At 44.7% G+C, this 23,686-nt stretch overlaps 1 protein-coding gene across 1 annotated transcript in view; it reads left to right on the forward strand.

The window, feature by feature from the left end:
- AUTS2 (activator of transcription and developmental regulator AUTS2) overlaps window positions 1–23,686 on the forward strand; it is a 773,410-nt gene that overhangs the window by 512,341 nt on the left and 237,383 nt on the right. The window contains 1 exon segment of the mRNA XM_032130357.1: window positions 22,091–22,120. Coding sequence (XP_031986248.1) covers window positions 22,091–22,120 — 30 coding nt within the window.

The following is a 23,686-nucleotide window of genomic DNA, read 5'->3' on the forward strand; positions in this document are numbered from 1 at the left end:
GGAGCAGATGCCATCTCTGTCTTCATAGACTCAGAGAAAGTCCTGACATGTTTCATGGCGTTCATACGTGGAAGTCTGTGAAATGGAAAGGAAAACAGCTTTTTCTGTCAACCTGTCACTGATATAAGCTCTTACATTTCATCAGAATGACTAAACTTTAAAGCTGTTTCTTCAGTGCTGAGTATATTTGAGAACTCCCAAGTGTTATCAGATTTATAGAGTCCCAGCGTATGAGAGAAGACCAAAGCATTTTGTGGCATGATATTAAAAATTCATTCAGATACTCGATAAAGCGTGGATGACAAAAGTCTGAAATGGAATAAGGTAGAGTGAATTTCTCCATGGTTTATTGACCTTGATTCCTCTACACAAAATAAATAGACAGAATGGACTAAAATCTCTTCTTTATGAAGGCACAATCCTGGCAGTCAAAGACCAGCTCATAAAAATGCTCTCTGTGGCACATATCTTGGCAATGCTGGAAGTTGGAGGCGATGGAAATTTATTGGTGGTGCCGCAGTGTGTGGCTGTATTTCAGGGAAGGAGAAAGCAGGGCTGCTTTATGAGGTTACTGATGTTATTCTGTGGAGAACAGAGAGAGAAAACACACTTACCCTCGCCACTCTGTGTTCTTTCCCTGAAGGTGTAATAAGGTAAAACACTTCCCTTTGCATATCCATTTTTTATTTGTTTGAAAAGGAAAGAGAAAAGGCAAATCTCACAGAATGAGGGGTTTGACATCCCTCCCTGCTGGAAATGGCTGGGACTCCATACTGCTCTGAGAGGTTTTCCTGCCTTGCTGCAGTCGGAGAGCAGAATGCCTCATTGGTTTCAGATATTAAACTTTTGTGCTGAAAGCCCAGTTGGAGCTGGTGTGACAAATGGATTTTACCTGCTGCCGAAAAACACAGCCCCCACCTCTCCACCCCTCCCGTCCTGCCTAACCTGGCCCCCAGGAGCACTGGAACAGAAAGCTGCCCTTAGGCACCATCTGTTTCTGCCAGCTCCCACTTTGGGCCCTGCCTTTACATCTGTTAAGTGGAGGCAGCTTACTTGATGAGTTGTTTTGAAGAAATATCTGGTCTCCCCCCGCCACGTTCATTAACCATTGCAGATCTGTTAAAGACGGGCTCTGTGATGCAATTTAGCTGCAGTTAACTGAATTCATGGAAGTCACAGTCATGGATTATTTTTGCATCCCGCAGGGATAGAGAGCAGAAGTGTTTTAGCAACACTGTTTTCTCTTCCCTTTGAAAATAAAATTCTTTCCTGTTTTCCTTGAGAAACCCCATTTTAAAGAGTGATGAAATCTAAAGGGGATTTAAAGTGACTCGTTGGCGACTGCTAATTTGTTACTCCTCCTTGTAAAACACAACCAAGCTGCATACATAGCACATGCTAAAACAAATGTATTAATCATGTTTCCCTCCCAATAAAGAAAAGCAACTGTTTATTCCTAGCACCTCCCTAAGTACTGCAAAGCTACTGATTTGTTAAGCTGGCATTCTTCTCACGGGCAGACCCGGCTTTCTGGAGCCACTGGAATATTTTCATGGCCAGTGATCAAGGGCTAAAAGAAACAAAACAAAAATCCACTTAAAATACTTCAGAAAAATGGATTCAGTATGTTTGTGTTTGGATTAGTTTGAATTAGAAAACAGTTTAATAGGCATTCAGGGAAAGCAGGCATCATCCAGTTTGTAATAGAAGAGAGCACAACACAAAATAGAGAGGAAAGATGAAGTGTAGGGGAAGGGAACAAAGTCTTGTTTTACAGATGAAGGATCCAGCACAAAAAGAGAGGAAGGGGGATTTACCCAAAGTTGCTAAAGAAGAGTGTGTGTTGGCCAGGAATTAAATCCATGGTTTTAATAATCCCATGGCCTTAAGCCGTAAGTGTGGGACTGTCAGTTCTGTGCTGGCCGGACACACAGTTCAGCGACTTCTCCACCTGTAAAGAGTCACTTGAGAAGCAAAATCTGGTCATAATACAAATGGAATTTTCTTTTATTGTATATCTTACATTTTCGTCTAAAATGATGCCCTGAAGCTACAGTTATGCTTTATAATAAATGCTATACAGAGATGTCCCTCTTGGGTTTAAGGATGAGGCTAATTTCTATATTAGTTAAAAGCTGGCACTGCTGAATCTGAGTCAGATGTAGTAAAATAAATAGGAGAAAAAAACTTATCAAAGCTTGATTTCCCATCGAGAGTTAATTGAAACCTTTGATTGATGCTTTTTCTCTCGGAGTTGTTCTAACATTTCTCTTGTGTGTGCGTTTTCTGGGCGGGAGCGAGGTGTGATCACACGCTGCAGCCTTTCCTTCAGACTCATCGGGGCTCTGCACCAACTGGCCGCCTTTTGCAGAAAACTCACATGAGCTTAATTAGCTTTGAAATCTCTTGTCAAATGTGGGTGAAATTGGCCAATGAGTTCAAAAATTCCGAGAAGGTTGAACAGAGAGGGAAACTCGGGGACTGGTGGCACAAGCTGTGTTTTTCGGGGGAGCATGAGCGAGGGAGGCTCTGCGAGGGTTTTGTGTGTGGTGTAATGATGCCAACAGACAGAGATGAGATATCACAAAACTCAACTTGACATGTTGACTCAAAAGATGACACTTAGACTGTTTATTCCAATTGCCTAAGCAGAGAAAAATAAAATGCTGGGTTCTGCTTCCTTTACCCACACAAAGTACTTATATTGCTCTGGTATAGTCGGTAATTGCTCTTTAGCATTTCACTCCCTTCTTAGACAGGTAGTCTTGTAGTGAGGAAAGGTAACAAGTACCATCTGAGTTAAAATTGCTTGTAATATACACGTGAGATACGTGAAAGGACACTGTCCTACACTCCCATGGCTTTCGAAGCATAGAGGTCTGGTGACATCAGGAATATTCTGCAATTTCCTTGTCTAAACATGCCACTTGGCAAACACATGACATGCATAAGAATTAGCAATTCACACAATCTAGAGAGAATTATCTGTTTGTCTCTAGGCGATTCACAAAAATATGCCCATAGCAATTGCAGGCATTATAAATCCATCCAGGTTGGTTCTGACCATGTTGCAGAAGTAATTTCGACTGGCACATCAGATGAAAGAACAGATTTGAAAACAGTAGCGTGCATGGCCCTGAAGGTTTTATCTTGGCTAATATTCCAGGCACCTTATGGCACTACTTTGGGTTTCTGTGAAGACTCCAAATAAAGTGTCTGTAGCCTGATGAAAGATTTAACACATTTTTTTCCTGAACAAGCTTTGTAAATGTTACGCTAAAGATAAAGAATGTACTCGCTGATGGGAAGCAGCTTATTTTTCAGTGTATTCTTCACTAAAAGCACCCTTTACACTCAGTGCTGCTGCATTTCCAGTGCATTTCCTTCACCCTGTGCAGCAGTGGAGGTTCTGTAACGATGACACTGGGGGGTGCAAATGTGGGATTTCATTTCCCCTTTTCAGTAATACCCATGGAAATTCCATCATTTACCTTTTAGCAAGATATCTTTGTGGTTCCAGGGAGAAACAGCCAGAACAAATACGCCCACTGAGAGGACTGCATGAGGGTCAGTCATAGAAATAAGTGTATTATGTTTAGCAACACAACCTGTATTATGTGTGACCTGAATGATGAGGGTGAGAGCAGAGGCTCTTGCAGGAGGTGGCTTTAGGTGGCCTCAGAAAAGCACAGCTTGCTCTTCATGAGAAAAATAAGATGCTTGTCTGCTGTCTTTATTTGTGTTTTGTCTCCTTTTCCATTTGCTTCTCCTGAATTCCAGGGCTGGGTTTAGGCTCCTCGTTTGGGTGTCTCAAGGAGAAGCACATTCAAGACGATATTTTATCAGCAGCAGTCTCCTCAGGCTCTCTGTACTCCAGGGACAGAGATCATCTCTGGGTGGTGACGCTTTGAAGACAACTGCTTCTCAGTCCCCGAATATTTTAGGGACACTTTCTCCTTCCAAGGCAAGTGTAGGGCAGGAGAAGGGAGACAGACGAATACCTGGGGACAAAGAAGAGCTCTTTGCTGCTTCTGCTTTGGAGCTGGTAAATGTTTCCTGTATTCTCTCCTCCTCCTCGGGTGCCTGGCTGACCTTTTTCCTGAAAGGATCTGCTGCCGCCGAGGCCTCTCAGGACTCCTGCCTCGGGAGGCTGTGTAATTTTCCAGCTGAATAGGGTCCTAAATGCTGTAGGGCTCTCACTCGCAATTCCTGGCCATTTATTTCTGTAGGTTACAAATCATAGTGAAGGGCCACGAGTGCTGTGCCTGAGCAGGCACTGAGCACACCCAGGGCTGGGGGCTCAGGGTAAGGCCAGTACATTTGGCTGGAAATTCTGCTTCAGCTCCAATATTGCAATCCTTAGTGGGATTGAAAGTGTCATCTGCCCATTTATTGAGATATTTCAACTGGAGAGAGCTTACATAGGAACATGGATAGTAATTTCACTTAGAAAGTGGAGCAATAAAGCTTGAAAAGGTTGTTACATGCCTGGTCCTCAAAAAGAAAAAAAATAGTCTTGCACACCCTGGCCTGTCCATTTTTTCCCCCACACCTCAGAGAGCAGTGGCCTTGCATGATCACAGTTGTTCTTGGTAAACACCAAATACTCAGAATTAAAAGAGTTTTTTTTTTCAGAAATGTAACAAAGAGGGGATGGCTTCGGGGACAAGGGGAAGATGTACTGCATGCTTTCAGATCTGAAATATAATCAAAATATTCCTTAAATTTAGTGACTGAGAGCTAAAGTACAGCTATTTCTTATTCTGGTGATTTTAATGAGATGTTCTGTCACTGCCCAAATTACAGGTTTGGCCCCCTGCTCTTTGTACCATAAATAATGAGGAGCAGTACACTATTAGAGAGGCCTAAGCCCCATTTGCGAGACCTTAAAGACCTGTCAGGGAAAGGATTGTTCCCTGACTTTTTCTGTGTTTTCATGGCAACTGGCAGCTCCTGCAGCTGGAAAACCAGCTCTGCTGCATGTTGCAGTGGGTCTGAAGCTGGAGCTGTTGGGGCTGTTGCCCTGTTTGTGGTTGCCCTGTGTGGCCTTGCTTTAAAAGGGCTTGGGAGCACTGGAGCTGTCATGCAAATACAAATGTACTTATCCTTTATTTAAAAGGCAAAAATAAAATTAAATGGGCTGAAGGAAAACTATGTCTCATTTATGTACAATAATAATATTTTTGGTATAGTGTTCATACTAAAAATGCCAAAAAAGGATTAGATCATTTAAATTTAAAGCTCTTGAGTTAAACAAGAACAAAAATGGTCCATTAAGCCAATTTAAATAAATTAATTGACCCTGTTTATCTTCACACATATCAGCCAGATTTTAATTTCTATTTTTTCCCAGCCTAATAACTTGGATATTAAGTTTTATGTTAGAACACATGTACAACTTTGCTTTTTTTGTTTCAGATTCAATCTGTGCATTACAGCTGTAGGAGAGGATGCCACAGCCTCCCTCTGTGGTATTTGCAAACCCTTATCGTTATTGCTAGGGCTCTAAAATGATCAGCTCTAAGTTCCATTATGTGATAGTCATGAAAACATTACATTGGATGGGAATGTAATTGCATGAGGAGAAAGAAACCGCCGAAGTCTGTGAGGGGCTGTAAAAGCAGGTTCCACTCCGAGCAGCCGCCGCAGATGCTCGAGCCGTCATCCCCCGGCAGGGCCGTCGTGTGGCCGTGGGTGGGGAGTGATAAACCCCAAATCCACTTGCACACCCTAATCCGGGGAGCACTGCAGGGAGTTCAGGGGGCTGGAAGCTGGTATGAGGATTGTGGGTGCTCAGTGCCCCACTCGTCCGTCCCTGCAGAGGTGGGAACGAGGAAAACCCATCTGGGAGCCCTGCACGTGTGGCTGGGCTGTGCCCTCGGCTGCCCCACGAGGGAGGGAGCGAGGCTGGTGTTCACTGACCTCCTGCCCCAGTGCTGGACATTGGGGCTGCCAGAGGTGGTCAGTCTGGGGAGATGTTTTAGGGCTTTTAACTCAAGGGCGACCGTGGGCGTTGATGGCTGCTGGGCACTGTGGGAACAATGAGCCCGGTCAGGAATGGGGCTCTGCAAAGCATCAAACCCTTTCCTCTTGCAAACCCAGCCCCACAAGTCCAGTTCTGCTGCTGCTGTAAGCCATGGAAATAGGTTCCTGTTCTGTCGAGATCCAGTGTAGCAGTGTTATTTTCATTTTATAAAAGAGAGATTTAAGGGAGAATTTTCCAGATTTCTAAGTATCGATGGTGTTGGGTTTGTTTGTTTATTTTAGGAGGGGTTTGCAGGTGGTGGATGCTGCTGGTTTTGTTTAGCCTGCATGGTGTGACATTTGAGAGCCTGGCTCTTTCTGCTTTTGGTTTGAGTTGCTGGCTCTGGGACCTTCCCTGTATTGATTTAAAAAAAAAAGAAAGCAAGTTATTTCAAACGTGGCTGGGGAAAGGGCTTGAAAATTCATCCTTTTGACACTCATCCATTGTGCTGATTTTAGGATCTGCATGCGAGTATTTAGTCAGAGGAACAAAGGGGATCCTCACTGCTGTCTCTGTCCCTCTCCAGGCAGGATTTACAGCCTTGTCTGGCCTGCGAGTCACCAGTGACTCAGGGTCCTTTGACCTTCTGTAAATGAGAAATGAGCAGGGGCTTCTGCAGCTCCCATGGCTGTGACCGAACCAGGACTCACCGAACCTTCCCAAGCTGAAGTGGGGGCTGTGCAAGCCCCAGTTATTTCGGGCTGCTATTCAGTGCAGCCTTACAGCTGACAAGAAAGGCGTTTTGACAACTGGCTCCGTTCCCAACCCCACGAGCTGCAGAAAAGCTCTGGCTTCCTCCACCCACGCATGCAAAATTGTTTTTGAGCCCACAAGGTAAACTAAAGATATAGTTAAAAGTACCAAGTGGCTGGAATACCCAGGGATGTGAGAATGAGCAGAGCTCACACAGTGATGATTTGAAACAAGCCTTGTGGCTTTTTAATAATGTGCCAAAGCAGTCTCAGTGGTGGGCCAGCAGGCACCATATTCCATCTTCTGTGAGAGAACTGGGCCCAGCAGGGCCCAGCTAATGCAGACAGCCCCTCCGCTCTGCTGGAGGAGACAGGCTCCGAGATGGCAATCAAGGCTTGATTTGCCAACACATTTCCAATGATTAAAATGTAATTAGCACAACTGAGTGCCTCCTCCCCAGCTAATTTTAATCCATGCTGTGACAGGCAGGCAGCCGGCTGTGCCTCGGCCCAGCAGCAGATGGAAGCAGAGGCAGCGGGAGAGGAAAACCATTTTGCGATGCGACTGTTCGCATCACAAAACCATCAGGGCGCTCGGCTCTTAGAAGGCCCTTGATGGCAGCACATCAAATTGGCGCTGTCATATCTGACCGTGGCAATGGCAGCCATCCTTCATGCTGTCCCAGAAGCACAGCAAGGCAATTTGCAGGCTTAACCCTTTGAGGTCTTAGCGGGAGATGAGGCTCCAGGAAGGAAGACGCCGTGCGTGGGGCATTTGAGCCTGATGTCCCTGGTAGTTCAGGGAGTGTTGTTTACACTCTGTCACTTGGCTACATTTGCTCATTTTTCCAAGGATGAGGTATCTGCCCAGAAGCATCATAATAACCAGTTATTTCTTCCCATTGAAAGCAGCAGTGCACATAATGAAAGGAAGTATGGCTCGGAAATGCGCTCGTACAGGCAGCGTTGAGGAGAGCCATGAGTTAGTTACCAAGGCCAGCTCTCGTGGGAGGGAAAGCAGGCGAGGCCTCTTCTTTAGGAGTGAGGTGGTGGCCCTTCTCTTCTCAGTCATTTGGTTTAGTTGAAGTGGGTCATTGTCTTTGGTGTTGGTAAATGCAGGGAGTCCAGTACAGTTCGAGTCCTTCCAGCTGGGAGTTGCATAGAGTCTGTGCAGTTCAAGTCTTTCCAGCTGGGGACTGTGTAGAGTCCTGTACAGTTTGAGTCCTTCCAGCTGGGAATTGTGTAACAGTTCAAGTCCTTCCAGCTGGGAATTGTGTACCGGTTGTGTGGGGACAAGCACATGTTCCCCTTGGGTAGTGTTTGCCTGCTGCTGCTGGAGCATGGATCCAGTTGAATACACAAAAGATGGGAGTTGTCTCCCGTTCCTTTATTGCTCTGCCATTGTAAGGCAGACCTTGTGCTACTGTCACTGTGCCATGTATTATGCCTGGTGTTTTCCAGCCCTTGTTTTTAGGAGAAAAGGTCAAACTTTTGGGAGATGTGTCAGGACAGGAGCCCAGAGGTGGCACGTCCTGAGCACAGCCTCCAGCCAGGCACAGTTCTCACTTGCCTGCATCTTCTCACTGGGGCAGCAGCAACAAACCTCTGGTTCAGCAGGAGCCTGGAGAACCTGGATGCAACAAGGATTGTGTGTATTGACAAGATATGATTGAAGGGGCTGTAAATGTGTGGGGTGGGAAGAAACGTGCTCTTGAGCTCTCCTCTGTTGGGTGGGGATGGGAGCAGAGTCTCTGATAAATCCATGCCTGTATCACAGTGTTCCTCAATTCAGAGTATCCACTGGCATCTCTCCCTTGCATGTAAATAATTGTTTTTAGGAGCTCTGAGGGAAGATGTAAGGCTGCCTTCTGTAATGCTTTATGAGAAATTGCTGTCTCCCCCTCTCCCTTGTTCTGAAGGACCCCATTGGTGAACATTTTAGATTTTGTATTGAATTTCCCGTAGATTTCTCCCGCATCTTTTTATGATAGCTGCCACGCAGGATAGCTCTGCTGAATTTTCCTCCAAGATTAAATTGATTGTTCAGATTCTTCTCATAGTCTTTTTATTTCCCCCCTCCCAACAGTCCTTCACATTCCTACCAATGGCTCTGCATCGTTCTCTTTCTTTTCCTGTATTTGTAAATCAGTGTCCTCTTGTAGCAGACTTTTTATTGATTACTCAAAAAAGGTAGTCGAGCTTAATAGCAAAGCTGAAATGAGTCTTGAAGAAGTGCTATTCCTGCAGCATGATAAAACTGAATCCTGTGAACATGAATAAAACTCAACATACACAGCAACACCAACACCAAATTCACTGTAAAAGCTGGCAGGATCTACTGTTCCTGGGAAATGGGAAAACCTCCTGGCTCTGGAGTAAGCTCAGAGGTCGTTCACAGCCCTTCAGGATTGTCCCAGCATGGAAAGAGCTGTTGTCACTGAATGGAACTGGCCTGAATTGCTGGATCACAGGAGATCCGAAGCATTAACGAGCTGGCTGTGGATGTAGGAGTGGAAGGATGTGGATGTTCAGGGATTTATAAATTCACATCATTTACGGCAATGAGGGTGTGATCTGCTGTGACCTCCTGTCTAGCACAGGCCATATGATCTCCACTAATTAATTGTACTGCCTGGAGTACAGTAACTGACTGAACGAGGGCACAACATTTAGGCAAGGTTTTAATTTTTTATTAATTTTTTTCAGTTAGGGAAAATCTGCCCTGTTTTTAAGTGAAGAATAATAAATTATTCCCCATTTTTAAAATATGCACCAGTCTAAATTTATCTGGATTTTACCCATTGCATCTTGTTATTCACTTGCCTCTTAGACTGAAGATAAAGCCTACAGAGGTTTTTGTGGGGAGAACTTGTTTGAAATCTCAGAGCCTTCCTAGTACTAAATTTTCAGAAGAGATGAGAATGGAACTTCCAATCTTTTGGTATCTATAAAATAGAGGGAGCCTCTACCTTGCTAAAACATCCCTTGTGGAATTCCGAGGCTCTGTATTCACAGAGAATATCTCTGGAGAAAGCAGTGAATTTCCTTGCTCTACCTAATCCGTCTCAAAACTGCAGAGCACAGGTTGAGCAGTTTAAAATTCCATTCTGTACAAGATGCAGGTGCTTTGCTGGGATCATCCAGCCAGAAATCCGATGTGAATTTTTGTCTGTGGGGTAGTGGTGACCACAAACATCAAAGACACAAAGCTTCTGCTCCTTCCAGGCATCCTGTGGATCCTCATATTCTCAGACAGACTTGTTTTGCATCCCCTCCTGCTTCGGTTTGTCCCTTCTTTCTTGACAGAGAGCTTAGTGGGAAGTCCTGTGTTTGGCGTTCAGGATGTCTCCTGGCCCTGATGTGGGGTTCACCTTTGGAAGAGATAATTCCCAGCAGTGTGAAGTCTCATTGCAGCTGAAAAAGAAGCACATGGGCAGTGCCAGTAAGGCTCAGTGCTGCATTAGCCACAGCCCTGCTTCAGCACAGCTGCCGCTGGCAAAACTCTTGCATCTTCCAAGACCCTCCTAGACAGGGATAACTTTTTGAGCACTGAGCTAAAAGGTAAAACAATTCAAAACAATCCCTTGCCTTGGCTGTGACAGGTAATTTGCCACTTCTGATAACAGTCATGGAGCCTGTGATAGTATTTATGATATAGGAGTTTTTATCACTTAGTCTGGGGGTAGGTTGATGCAGCAGTGGGAAAAAAAAAATCCCAACCAAACCCCAAACATTTTTTTTTTTTATCCCTGCAAAGAGAGCATTGGTGGTAAACTGAGGGCCTGGTGTTCCACAGTGGGTATTTGTACAGCAGAGTGGCTCTTAAAGTACATGTGTGGGTCTTACCTGGAGCTGCAGCTTCTCTGCAGCTTCCTCCTGAGGAACAGTGGAGGGACATCTCCCATCTCTGCTCCCTGTGACAGCGACAGCACCCAGGGAGTGGCTGGGGCTGGGGCTGGGCCAGGGAGGCTCAGGCTGGATCTCAGGGAAAGGTTCTTCCCCCAGAGGGTGCTGGGCACTGCCCAGGCTCCCCAGGGAATGGGCACGGCCCCGAGGCTGCCAGAGCTCCAGGAGCTCCCAGGGGTGCCCAGGGTGGGGTTGTTGGGGTGTCTGTGCAGGGCTGGGGGCTGCGCTGGGTGATCCCTGGGGTCCCTTCCAGTTTGGGATATTCTGTGGCTCTCCCACCTCTCTGCTGTCAGTGGCCATGCCCTGAGCACCGTGAGCCCCAGTTTGGGATCACTGCAGAACCAACGTGGGAGCAACAGCTTTTGCTCAGAACAGAGGAAGCACACGAGGCTTTGGGGCTGATTGAAGGAGGTCCTCAGGAAGAGAGAGCTGGAGGAAATGAGAAGTTCCCTTTCCTGGGTGGGCTGCTGGGACACCAAGGTATCACTTCTGCCACTGCTTGTTGGTAAAGGGGGTATCTCCAGTGGTGGATGCTCTGTTGGACAACATCCCCGGGCTATCAAAGAATCCCAGAACAGTTTTGGTTGGAAGGAACCTTAAAGCCCATCCCATTCCACCCCCTGCCATGGGCAGGGACACCTTCCACTGTCCCAGGCTGCTCCAAGCCCCGTCCAGCCTGGCCTTGGACACTGCCAGGGATCCAGGGGCAGCCAGGCAGCGAAGAATATTCTTAATTATTCTCAGCCACTCCTTGAATAACAAATGGCTGAGTTCAACTGATAAGTCAGGGATATTATTCTTACCTCTAAAAAGAGAAATACAGCTCCTGTTTTAAATTCAATTATTATAGTTGCAGCATTCTAGGGAAAAAAATAATGCTTTCATTTCCTAATAAGAGATCACAGATTCCAAATTATAGAACCATGTATGTCAAAAAGGAAATTTGAGCCAGGCAGGCCAAAGTGTGCCATTGTCTTTACAATACATTTAGAATAATCCTTCTCTTCCCTCAGGTCTTGCACAGACAATTTATCAATTGAACAAAAATGATAAAGGCAGCAATAAATAATAATAGTAATAATAATACATAACAACTGTGGGAGTGATGAATTATAAAGGAGAGAGTGGAAAAGGGAATGAAAGCACAGCACAGAAGCCAGTTTGCAGGGCTGAGTACACTGGCTGAGCTATTTTTCTGGCATTATGACAATGAGGAACATTTATGGGAGTTTGCAAACAGCTTAAAACACAAATCATTTGGTTTCAGGTTATATTTATAGGGCTTAGTTAAGGGGTTTTTAGTATCCATTAAAATCCAATGTTCAGAGGTTTATAGCTCAGCTGTTAAGGTCTTATCCCTAAGGATCAATTGTTTGGGGTTGTTTGGGGAATTATTATTACCATTATTATTTATACAATTCAGTTTAACTTGTTTAGGCTACTGTGAAGACACAGAACTCAAAAGCTAAAGAGGTCTTGTTTGGGAAAGAAGAGAAAAGATGGCTTTTTATTATTTATATTTTGTTTCAGATACGATTTCTACAACTATTTTACCCTAGAAATCAATTGGATCTGTCTTTGTGTGGGTTTCAGTGGCCATGTTGTGCTCAGAGTTGCTGCAGCCTGCACAAGAGAGCAGCCCCTGTGCAGTGCTGTCGATGCTGGATTGCTGCTGCTCCGTGTGCGCTGCTCTAAGTGAAAATAAAAATAATTTTCAGTTGAAGTGATACCGCTTTCCAGAGATCATGCACTTTAGTTGGTGGAAGATGAGATCTATACTGAAAACAGGCATGGTGTGTCTAGGGCCTGATCCAGGTCTTAATGCTTTTTTCTTCTTCTTGATGTCTTCCATTTACTAAGACCAACATTCTCTAAGGAAAATGCCTTATTATCCTGCACACTTTATAAACACATACAGTGAAAGTGAGCAAATCCTAGGGAATGTTCCATTTAATAGCCCAAAGAGATGAAAAGTAGAGGGTTGACAGCAGAAGGGAGTAAGTGACTTGCCTGAGGTGATCCTGATAGTCAGAGACAGAGGTGGATCTCCTGAGTCCCAGCCCAAAGCTATCTTTCTTCCATCATCTTGCTTTTCAACCTCCAGTGCAGTATTTTTGGTGAGAGGTGAGTCAGATCCAAAGGGTATTGCTGGATCACTCCCAGTTAGGTGGATATGGAGGGTTAAGGACCTGACACACAGGGAAAAGGGCAAATAACATATCTGATAGTTGTGTTCCATAAACAAGCACAGGGGCAGTGAACTGTGTTCTGGAGAAAAAAAAGAATTATAAATTCTTAAAATGCACCTATTTTGGAATTAATATAGTGGCTGTTCTTATTTAAATCATTTTCTGTTGTACCCAGCTTCCTTTGTGGCAGTATTTCCCAGCTGTTTCTTGGTTAATTCTAAATATTCATGACATTAATTCTATTTAAGTCCTATGCTGTTATCTGAGAAAAATGTCAACATTTTATGACAAACTGCTGTATCCATTGCTTAGAGTGTCCCCGAGGAACCTGTTTGCTGTGGCTGACTATCAATCTCTGATGGAAAATCTGATTGACACCAATAAAAGCTTGGTAGTTCTAATTTCCCCATTTAAAATGATCCAAACAGCTCAATAGCCATCCAGGATCTTTAGAGTGTTTTTAGCCTGTGCATAATTCATCATCTCAATTGTTGTGCTTTTTTAACGTCTAATTTTAGAATATCTGAACTTCTCCATCAGGTCAACAGAGCATCCAGTTTCTCTCTCTTTACCCTTTCCTCTCTTGCTGCAATGACACAGGACCCCAGGTTTCTTTTGGGCCCTGCAGAAGCATCTTCTCACCCTCTTTGCTTCCCACCACAACCCTTTTTGTGGGTTACTCTTTTTACTTGGCTGTATGAAGTGTAAGCTCCGGACCATCCAAGATTTGTCACACATGCAGAGGAAAACAAGTTGTTGCCTCCAACCTCTTGATTCTGTTTTCAAAGTTAACTCAACCCTCACTTAGCTGGTTGGGGTTTTTTTTGTTGTTGTAATTTCTATTTCTGGCAGCGGTGAAGAAAGGAAGAAACTCTCAGACCCCAGACTGTGACTATAATGCTGACAGTAAGAAAAAACATTTAAGAGGAATCTCTGTGAGATACTGAGGTCAAACTTTGGCCATCTGGCAGTTGGGAAGAGCCATGTGTGAAGGCATGCCAGGCACCTGCTGAAGGCAGAGCTGCAGCAGCAAAGTCTTCAAAGATTTGCTGGCTGCTCTCAGCCATCGCGTGGGTTTCATTTGTAGCTTCTCTTATCGAGCACAATTTCTAAATGAGGATGGTTGCTTCACTTTAAGGACGTACAAATGACTTGCCCTCACCTGTCAAGCATGATCCTTGTATTTTACCAGGCCCATTATGAACGCAATCTTTCTGTCGAAAATTTGCATACCTCCTTTCTTGAAAAGTAATGACAGCAATTTCTTTCCCTCCGCTCACTTTCTGAGTGTCTCATTTAACAGCACCTGGGAAACCGACAGGCGCAGAGATGAGAAGTGAAAGAGAGCAGTTGATTAAATCATCATCAAGTCGGGCCTCAGAAAGTCAATTCTGCTTCCCGTCTGCAATGATATCCTTTTATCTTAAAGTAATGAGCTATGGCACTTTTGCATCCGGTAATGCGATAAGTTCTATTAGCATGTTCCATTTGCTTCACAAGCAAGGGCAAGTCATTTCAGTAAGCTCATATCACTGCAATCAAAGCAAGTGGCTTCACAGGCAGAGAAGAAAGAGGAAAGGCTCAGGGTGATTTTTATGGATCACAACACAGTGTAAAAAATAGATTCTTGTATTATTTTAACCCGTAACATGCTTTGCTTCTTGTCAATCAAGGTGTTTTTATTTCATTAGCCTGTAAGTACCTGGAAGACTCAAATTCCAAACAGAACTCATGAGCTAAGACCAGGAGTTCTGAAAAATAAGGATCTTTTCTCGTACAGATAACACCCACTTATGCAGTATTAGGCACTGACTTCATTAACCACTGATTAGTTTAAATCTTTCCTATTGACTTAGTCCATCAGTACAAATGCACATTTTTACTATTATTTACTATTATTGTTTTTCGAACCCTGAAAAAGTGCTCATGAGTTGAGAAGATGCTAAACATGACATTACCCACTGCAAATTGCCATCATTTGAGAGGGTGCTAAAAATAACATGACAGCTGCATGTTTCCTGCAGCCAGCAAGGCAGGTAAGGAGGCAGCAAATGTGTGTCCCGACTCCCAGGGGAGAGCCATGGAGGCATTTTTCCTTATGGAGCCCTCAGGAGCTGAGGCAGAGACATTGCCTTTCAATTGCAACAGAGAATGACTTCTAAAATCAGGATTCCTCTGTGTGTGTGGCTGGCAATGCCTGGTGCCAGCTGGTCTGGTGGGATTTGGGTGCCTGGCTGGTGGTGGGCACTTTTTGAGGGTGCCGAGCTTGAGGAATGCATGGCATTGTTAGTTTTCCATCTGGAAAACACATTTAGTGCTCCCCTGGCCCTGGTGGGAGCATCATCCTGCTCTCTGGGGGTGGCGGGATGGGGCCTCGAGCAGGTGTGGGGTCACTGAGCAGTGACACCATGAGGAAGCCACTGGGAGTGGGATCTGGGGCACAGAAGGTGCAGTAACCGCCAGTCCCAGCTCAGTTTCCAAGGAACAAAAGAAAATGAGTTTCTTTCAGGGCTGGTTTCATGTGTCCCTGGGGTGACACGGAGCTGGGGCAGCCTGGCAGGACAGAGGGTGGCAGCTCTGCCCCTGGCAGCCTCAGGCAGGCCCCGTGCTGCCTCCCCAGCAGTGCCCAGCAGCCTCCAGTCCCTCCCAGTGACACACAGCTCCCAGCCTGCCCCTTCAGGGGGTATCCCTGCAAATACAACACAGCAGAACCAAACCTCAGAGCAGGACTTGTCTTTTGGGGTCTTTCTGGAGGGAAATCCCCCCCTTGGCTTTACAAACCAGTTCCCCGTGGCCTACCAGGGATATTTGTGCCTCCCACCAGGTACCAAGGGTATATCCACATCCTAGAGATGTATAAGGTGGATCATCTTTATCCTGATGATATAATATATAATCCAGAGTTTTCATTTTAATACTCAAAATATAAATCTTTCTTATTAAACCATTGTTTTGTTGATGGTAGAGCTAAAAGGAACCACTAATTGTGTCATTTTATAATATAAAACCATCATAAAAGTCCTGGGAGGGAGGAATGTAAAAGAATTGCACCTGAAAGGCATTCTAAGTTCTGAATATTTTTCTTGTAAAGGGCCAAGATAACTTCAAATGTCCAAGACTGATACATTTCATCTGAAGTGGAGTAGTTTGGATAAAATGGAATTCAGATTAAAGGTCAACATTGCAATCTTTTGTCCAGACTAAGATAATTTGTGTAAAATGGGACTTTTTGGTGAATAATCCATAATTTTAGCTTTTAAGAAAGCAGACCTTAAACTTCGCAGACCATCTCTGTTTCAGAGCCATTCCTTACAGTGAGTCACAGTGGATAATGGTGAGGAATTGCTAAGCAGACTGTGATGTTAACCAATTTGTGAGATTCTATATATATAAGGTTCCTTGGCAAGGAGCTCCATGCTGAATGCTACTTGCAGGCAAAGTCACAGATAGGAAGGAAAAAGTGAAATTCTTGCTCTTAGTTTCTTTGTTACTCTGCCGGTCTCCATTTCATCAATTAGAAAATTGCCCATTTATTCCCTGTCTGTGTCTCCTTTCATCCAGGAGATGTTTTTTTCTCCTTTTTTCTTGGAAGCAAAGGTCTAATTGTATAGCTAAAATCCCATCTTTGCCCTTTCCAGGGCTGCCAGTTTGTCATTGGTGGAGAGATGGACAAGAATATTGTAAATGTCAGTGTGAACACGCTGAGGTCTGGGTTTTCCCTCATTTTCTTCAGATTTCTTTTCAGCAGACAGATGAGTAGAATCACTTTGTTCAGTGCTGGCGTTGCAGCAGCACTGACTCCTTTGGTGGCAATGATAAATGGCTCCAAGATATGAAATAGCTGTTCCAGCAAAGTCCATTGAGCAGAATAGAGAACAATGCCCTCCTCAATGTCATTGTACATGAGATATTCAATGATTGCCACTTTTTGCACAAGAATGTGTTCAATCAGCAAAGTGCAGAGAAATCCGTGGTGTTGCTTCAGCCTGAATGAGCTGGCGAGGTGGCACAGACCTTTACTCAGCTTGATTTGGACCAGGCTCTCTCAAGTTATTAAAATGTGCTCAAATGAGAGCTGTCACCACATAGGGTGTCTGATTTTTGAAACGTGGCTTTGGGATCAGGCTCATTCCCCAGGTGCTGTGGGAGATGTGCTGTGCATTTTAACTTTCTACACCTGGGATAGAGGACTGGGGAGGTGCAGCTAATCTTTAGCCTGATCTCCAGTTTGCCATTTCTTCTAACAAACACAGCAGCAATTACGCCTCAGCTGGGAATTGGAAAGTTCTTTTCCACATCCCACTGCAGGTCTGTGTGCACACCCCCTGTTTCAGGGAATGCATCTGCTGCAGCCACAGCCCAGGCTGATTGCAGGGCATCCAGAGGTTAGGGCTGAGGCAGAAAGAAAGCTTTTTGTTTTGTTGGTACAGAGATCTTTGGAGTTGGTATGTCCTCTTCCTCACCTGGGCTTGATTTTAGGGATGATTGTCTGAATTTTGACTGCATCACACATACAAAAATGCAGTTTTTCGGGTCCCTGACTGTGATTAGCATTTCTGGAGCAGGAAGTTACAGAAATACTACAAAAGGAAGCTTGAGCACTTGGCATGTGTGTGTGTCAGGTGATGTGATGGGTGGTGGCTGTGCACTTTGGTTATTTAAGGGGTTGGAACAGTTTCAGTGATAACTATGGCCACTTTGTGCAAATCACAGTCAGTGTGGTCTCATTATTACCCCGATTTTCTAGAAATTAGGAGCACCCTTAACGTTTCCATATGTCGTGTAAGATTTTCATCTGTGAAGATCATTTTGAGTGAGCTTTACTTGCTTGGAATTTGGTTGGCAGCACTGTAGGTCCTTTGGGAAAACTGTTGAGTCCCTTCTAGCCAGTACAAGACTTTTAAAAGCACAAAATAGCCATTCTGCAGAATCCTCGCTCTGAGGAGCCTGTCATGCTGTGATTTGAGAAGCTCTCACAGCATTTGGGATCATGTGCACTTGAAGACTTGGCCGTCCAGGGGGCTGTGGGTGCTCAGCAGTTCTGCCCATCTGGGCTTCACTTCTGTGCCTGGCACGAGCCTGGGGGTTGTGTAGGGCAAATTTGGCAATTTGGCCTGGGCTCATCTCAAGCCTGGCCCGGGGTGGCTGTAATCAGTCACAGCTTGTGTTCAGAGTGGAGACAGTAAGTGCCTTGAGCCTGAGAATCAGAGCAAGAAGCCTCTGTTTGTTCAGGTGTAAAATGTGTCTGCAGCCTCCTTGTCCTGATTTGTCACATTACCACTCTCAGCTTCCAGTGAAGCTAGTGGCAGTTATCCAAAAATCAGGTCATGCTATCTCTGAATGATATTTTGGATTCCCAGTTATTTGCAGAATATTCCAAGGCAGCCTGTGCACAGAGCCATGGTTTCCTGACAAAAGACATGGGAGAGCACCGAAAAATGAGCTTTTTGTAATAGACACAGAATACTGAAACTCAGCCCAAAGCAGAAGGCCAGTACAAAGTATTTCCATCGCTTCAATTCCAAAACAGTCTGGCGCTCTGAGAACCACAAAGCACTTAAATCATTTTACTTCTTCCTGTGGCCCTGGGAGGTAGGGAAGTGCTGGAGGAATTGAGGAATTGAGCGAGCAGTGCAGACTCGAGCCTTCAAATTGACCAGTAATTCTGAATAATCAACTTCACGGTTGTCAGCTTCGGTTTCCAAAATGTGCTCTCCAGCCGTGGGCAGCAGTAAGGCTGCAGGAGATGGAAACACCTTGTGCTTTAGCACCTCTGGGGAGAACTTGCATCCAGAAATGTAAATGAGCACATCAGAGCACGGGTGGCTGTGTGTGAGCGCAGTGCCCGCAGTGCCTGGGCTGACTCTCAGGCGTGGGGACAACATGCAGTTGCTCCAGTTCTGTTTCCAGCCTGAGTAGCAAACATCTTTCTTCTCCCTTTTTGGCATTACCCCTGCACATAAAGTGTCTGATGGGTGGGTGTGCACAACATGCCAGCGCAGAGTGTGTCCTGCACACACACACACACACGCACGGAGAGGTGCTGCACAGAAATACAACCCCAGAGCAGTGCTTTGAGTTCTTTCCTCCTCCCTCTCCTTTTTTCCTTCCATCCTGCTGGTCCACAGAATGCTGCCATTGGCCCAGGACAGCACTGCTGGACAGTGGGTCCTCCCCTGGTGCCCAGCCCCTCTGTGTGAGGGCAGGAGCTGCCTCAGAGCCAGGCTGGCCAAACATCAGGAGCTGTTTGCTGAGTGCATTTATTGCCGTTGCATAATTTATGAACTGGAAGGGTTTGACCATCATCTGTCTCTGCCAGAGGCTGGCACGGAGGGCTCTGGAGGCTGGGGCTGTAAATTGGATGGTGCACTCCTGCTGAGCTCCCAGCAAAGTCCTCGGGTCAGTGTGGGAATTCAATGGCAGGAATGGCAGTGTTTTCTCCCAGTGCCATGTGGGCCCCGTGCAGCAGAGGCTGCTTTGGCAGCCACCCCGACTGGCCAAGGCACAGAGCTGTCACTCACTGGGCACGGTGTGAAGGGAGCAGGAGCATTTTTAATCGCCTTGGCACCCGTGCTGCTTCCATAATGGACACCAGTAGGTCTCAGTCCTTCGCCATATGCTTAACTCTGGAGACAAGGTGCTTCTGGGTACAGCAGTAATTATTTGATGTGGAATTAAGCGGACCTTGAAATTAGAACTGGACTGTTGGAGAGCGGGGCTTTGGAGGTTTAACACTTTGGTGGAAATGCTTCCCTCCGACACCGCTCTGCAGATTCACTCGGCTGCGGGGAACTGTTCTGTTGGCAAATTCAGATGTCAGTGCTGGCAAATTCTCTTCTCCCCAGGTACCTCTATGCTGCAGGGAAGACAAAAACCCTGAGCTTTTCCAAGCTTATGAGTTGGGAAAAACAACAGGGGAGAGATTCCTTAAGCCAGACTAAAACTGGGGGAAAGGAGAGGCTGCAGAGCGCTGTGAGCATGGCTGGGTCACAGGACACCTGCTCATGTGCCCAGACCAGGAGGGGGTGACACCTTGAAACCCCCTGAGCCCTGCTGCTCAGAGGGAATTGCTCCTTCGTGCTTTGACATCCACCTTTTGCCACCCTTATTTTCCTTTTGGGTTCAGATACTACAGTCAAGACTTGGAGTTTGCCTGGAGGGTGGGCAGAGACACAAACAAAAGGAGCAATTGCTCCTGAGCTCCCTGGTTTGAAACACATAGGAGGTGTGATAATGGATCCTGGGGAGCTCATGGTGAGCAAACTCCTGGCTCTGACCATCCAGGGGGAGAAGATGACCAAGCCTAAAAGCTGAATTTTTTCCAACACCTGTGAAGCAGAGATAATAAAAGGAAAATCTCTGTGACATTGATTGTGACTTGCTTTGTGATTCTTGGGGATGTGCTGTGCAGGGCCAGGAGTTGGACTGGATGATCCTCATGGGTCCCTTCCAGCTCAGGAGATTCTCTGATTCTATGCCATGATTTTCATGGATGAAAATCCATGGGCAAGTCTGCTTTTTGTAAGTGCAGGGCCTTGCTCATCTTCATACCAAAATCTCATACAGGCAGTCCTGCTGAAGTCAAAATGCATTATATTTATGGGGGAAGGTAGGAGTACTTTCTATCAATGCCATGCTGTTCTAGAAATGTTTTCCTTTTGTCAGTTGACTCTTCATTAATTTGAACATTGTGTGAGGTTTTCAGAATTCTAGCTAAAATTGTCCCCTGTCTTCATGTTCTTTCTCGTTTGTTTGCTACCAGAGTAAATACTCTGGTGCAACTGGTGCTATATAAATCACTTCAGTTATTAAATAAATTTCACTTCCTTTTCTATTTGAATCAGCTGCAAGGAGATTGTAATTTTATCTAATCTTTGCTTCCTTTAAAATTAGTTGAAAAATACCTAGAAATAGTTCTTAGCTCTAATTTGTTAGTACATAGCTCAGGGTGTAGGGAAGGCACCTTTTCACCCCCTGTACTGATGAAACAAGGAAAAAGCTAGTGAAACAGAAAAGTTATAATTAAACAACAGACAGAAGATGAGTTGATTTGTGCAAATCAAGTGCGTGTATTTGTGGGTGTATTTGCCTCTGTCTATTCACATCCCACTGTATAGTTAACCTTTGGAATTCACAAAATATAACTGATTTCAAAGCAATTTGGTTGTCGTACAAAAATACTCAAAGCTGCATTAAACATGATGTAAATACATCAAGAGCTGTAAGAACCTGACAGTCAGCTGGTCCTCAGGGAGGAAAGCCTGGGTCTCCTGTTTGGTGGTTTTCCTTGGGAATGTTTGCCCTTAGATCTGCAGAAGTGTGAGTTCAGTCTTTAGTGATACAGACAATTCATCCTCCAGAACCTACAGCTGTAGAGAGAAGCAAAACAAACCCACAGAAGGAGGTGTAGTTACCCAGAATTTGGTGGGAGGGATCAAACCTGTGAGTTCCAAGGTTCTTAGAGTCCTGTTTCCAACACAGCTTTTGTACTTCTAGCAAATGCAAACGTGGTTTGGGTTCTGATGCTTATCTCTAAGGAACATTGAGAGATCTAGTCCTGCTCTATTTCTACTGTAGTAAAACTTACTAAAAAATGGAGCAATGGCACCAGATAAATATCAGGACTCTCTAGAGTTACCGTTCAGCACTTTGTAAAACTGTGTTTCCTGTGATACCTGGGCTACTCCCAGAGAACCTCAGGGAATCAGTGAATGGGGCATGTTCTTGCTCCCTCTGTGATCTCTGAATTCTTTAGTTCAGCAGCCATAAGCAAAGCCATGGGGTGACTTTTCCATGTGTTCCTGGAAAACAGCAGCCTTGCAAATGCTGCCCTTTGGGCTGGGCAGAGCTGAGCTGTCTCCGTGGAGCCCGTGGAGCTGATGGACTGGCAGTGAGCATGAGGAGTACTGTCCATCCAAAGAAAACAAACCAACCCTTGAAGACTCTTTTTCTTCTTCCCTCATCCAGTTCTGGAGTCTGAACGTGCTCCTGCACCATCAGCTCCTGTGCCCCTGAGCTGAACTGACAGAGGGCTTGGCAAATGGCTTTTGGTGTGTGCTGGGTGGTTGTTTCATAATTCAAACACACAAATGTGCCCTCCTCATCAGCAGTGAGGGGAAATTTCCTCCCACACAGTAACTGGACTTGTTCCTAAAGCTTCCAGATGTGACGCCCAGCATTTATGTGTGTATCACCCATCTTGTTCACAAAAATATTTACCTTTTTTTTTGCTGTAACAAGTTTCTCTTACCTGTGCTTTTTCTCTTTTTGTGTTTCAGTGTGACAGCGACAGTGATCAAGAAGAAAAGGTAAGAAAGAAAATCAGTATGGGAGCAAAACTAATTTACTGTATTCCCTTATTCCTCCTAATCTATTACTTACTCAAAGTTTCTTCTTGGACTAACCTAAAGCATCTCTATACAAAGAAAATTTCTGTCTCTAGTTTGATTTTGGAATAGACCTCCAAGGAAAGAGAATTCTAATGAATATTTTGGAGGCTGCACAGTTCATCTTTAAGCATATTGATGCTCTGTGAGTGTGAGTTGTTTATGAACACCAGTCTCACTACCAACCCTTTCCATGGCTACACTTCCCCTTGGAAGTTGTAACAGCAACTGAGTCTGTTTGTAGCCCTCACATTTGCACTTCTTAACAGTTATTTAACCGCTGTTGGTGCCTGTTCGCTTTTCTGCAGGCAAGGGCCTGCAAATTCCATAGAAGTGTTATGGTTGATGTATCTATTTTTTAGAAACAACATTTGGGAACTGTACATTAAGTCGAGTGACACAACTTGCTGATAACTGTCTCCATAATTTTGGGTTTCTAAGTGGGAAAGGGGAAAAATGTAATGCTGAAAGGTCAGGCATCAGCCTCTAATGCTGTTTATTGTTTAGACTAATAGTAATGAAGAACTGGTATCCACACTGATGAATATTTTTATCCATTATTTTATGTTGTGAACAGACTAACCTTCTTTCTTTGGCAAAACTAAAATAATCATCACAGAAAAACGGGTCTAATTTCTTCATTTCCAGGTTGGATTTTGTGATTTTTATTTGTATGTTGAGCCTTAAGGGATGTTTTGATAATGTAATCACTTTTGCCTCCTCTTTCCCTGGATAAATTGGGGGATGGAAGTCAGGGAAGGGGAAAATAATGTCAGAAAACATTGTTCCTGTAATAATGTTGAAGTGGTTAGAGTTTCATGAGTGGTTGTGTTAAGCAGCTCCAAGGCAAGCCAAGAAGAGGAGAGATGACCATGCTGGTGTGCAGCTTATCCAACAGCCAAGTACAAATATGCTGTAAAATCCAGAGGGAAACAATGAGTACAAAAATCACCTTCCATGAATTTAATCAGTTTTCTACAGGGTTTGTGTAACAGGAAGCCAAAAAAATTCTCAAACCATTCTGTCTATACTTCCAAAGCTTTGCCCTTCAGCTCTTTTCCCAAGTAGAGGATTTTTTCCTCATGTTTCTTAATAATTTGCTAACTATGTTAAAGAACTGCTGTTTGTTTTGAAATGCAATGATTTTCCTTGCATAAGGGAACTAATCACTGGAGTTAATCAGTGTGACAACAGAAAGGGGAGGTTTTGTTGGGTTTTTGCACAGAATATTAACCTGCACTTTTCAATATGAATTTTTAATGCATTACCATTACATTCCATCCTGTGAAGTGATTATTCATTTTCAGGATGTTCCTTATGCAGAGGAAGATGATAAACTGAATTTCAGCTCCTATGTTTATGGCACCCAGAACTAAAAGTGTAATTTCCTGTCACTGCAGCATTTATGGAGCTGAACCTCTGCCTGTTTCCCTGTATTTTCTCTTGCAGCACTCCTGTACAGAAAGCCAGAGGCAGCTTTTGGGGGTG

This window comes from Corvus moneduloides, chromosome 20, assembly GCF_009650955.1.
Source record: "Corvus moneduloides isolate bCorMon1 chromosome 20, bCorMon1.pri, whole genome shotgun sequence".
Lineage (NCBI taxonomy): Eukaryota > Metazoa > Chordata > Aves > Passeriformes > Corvidae > Corvus > Corvus moneduloides.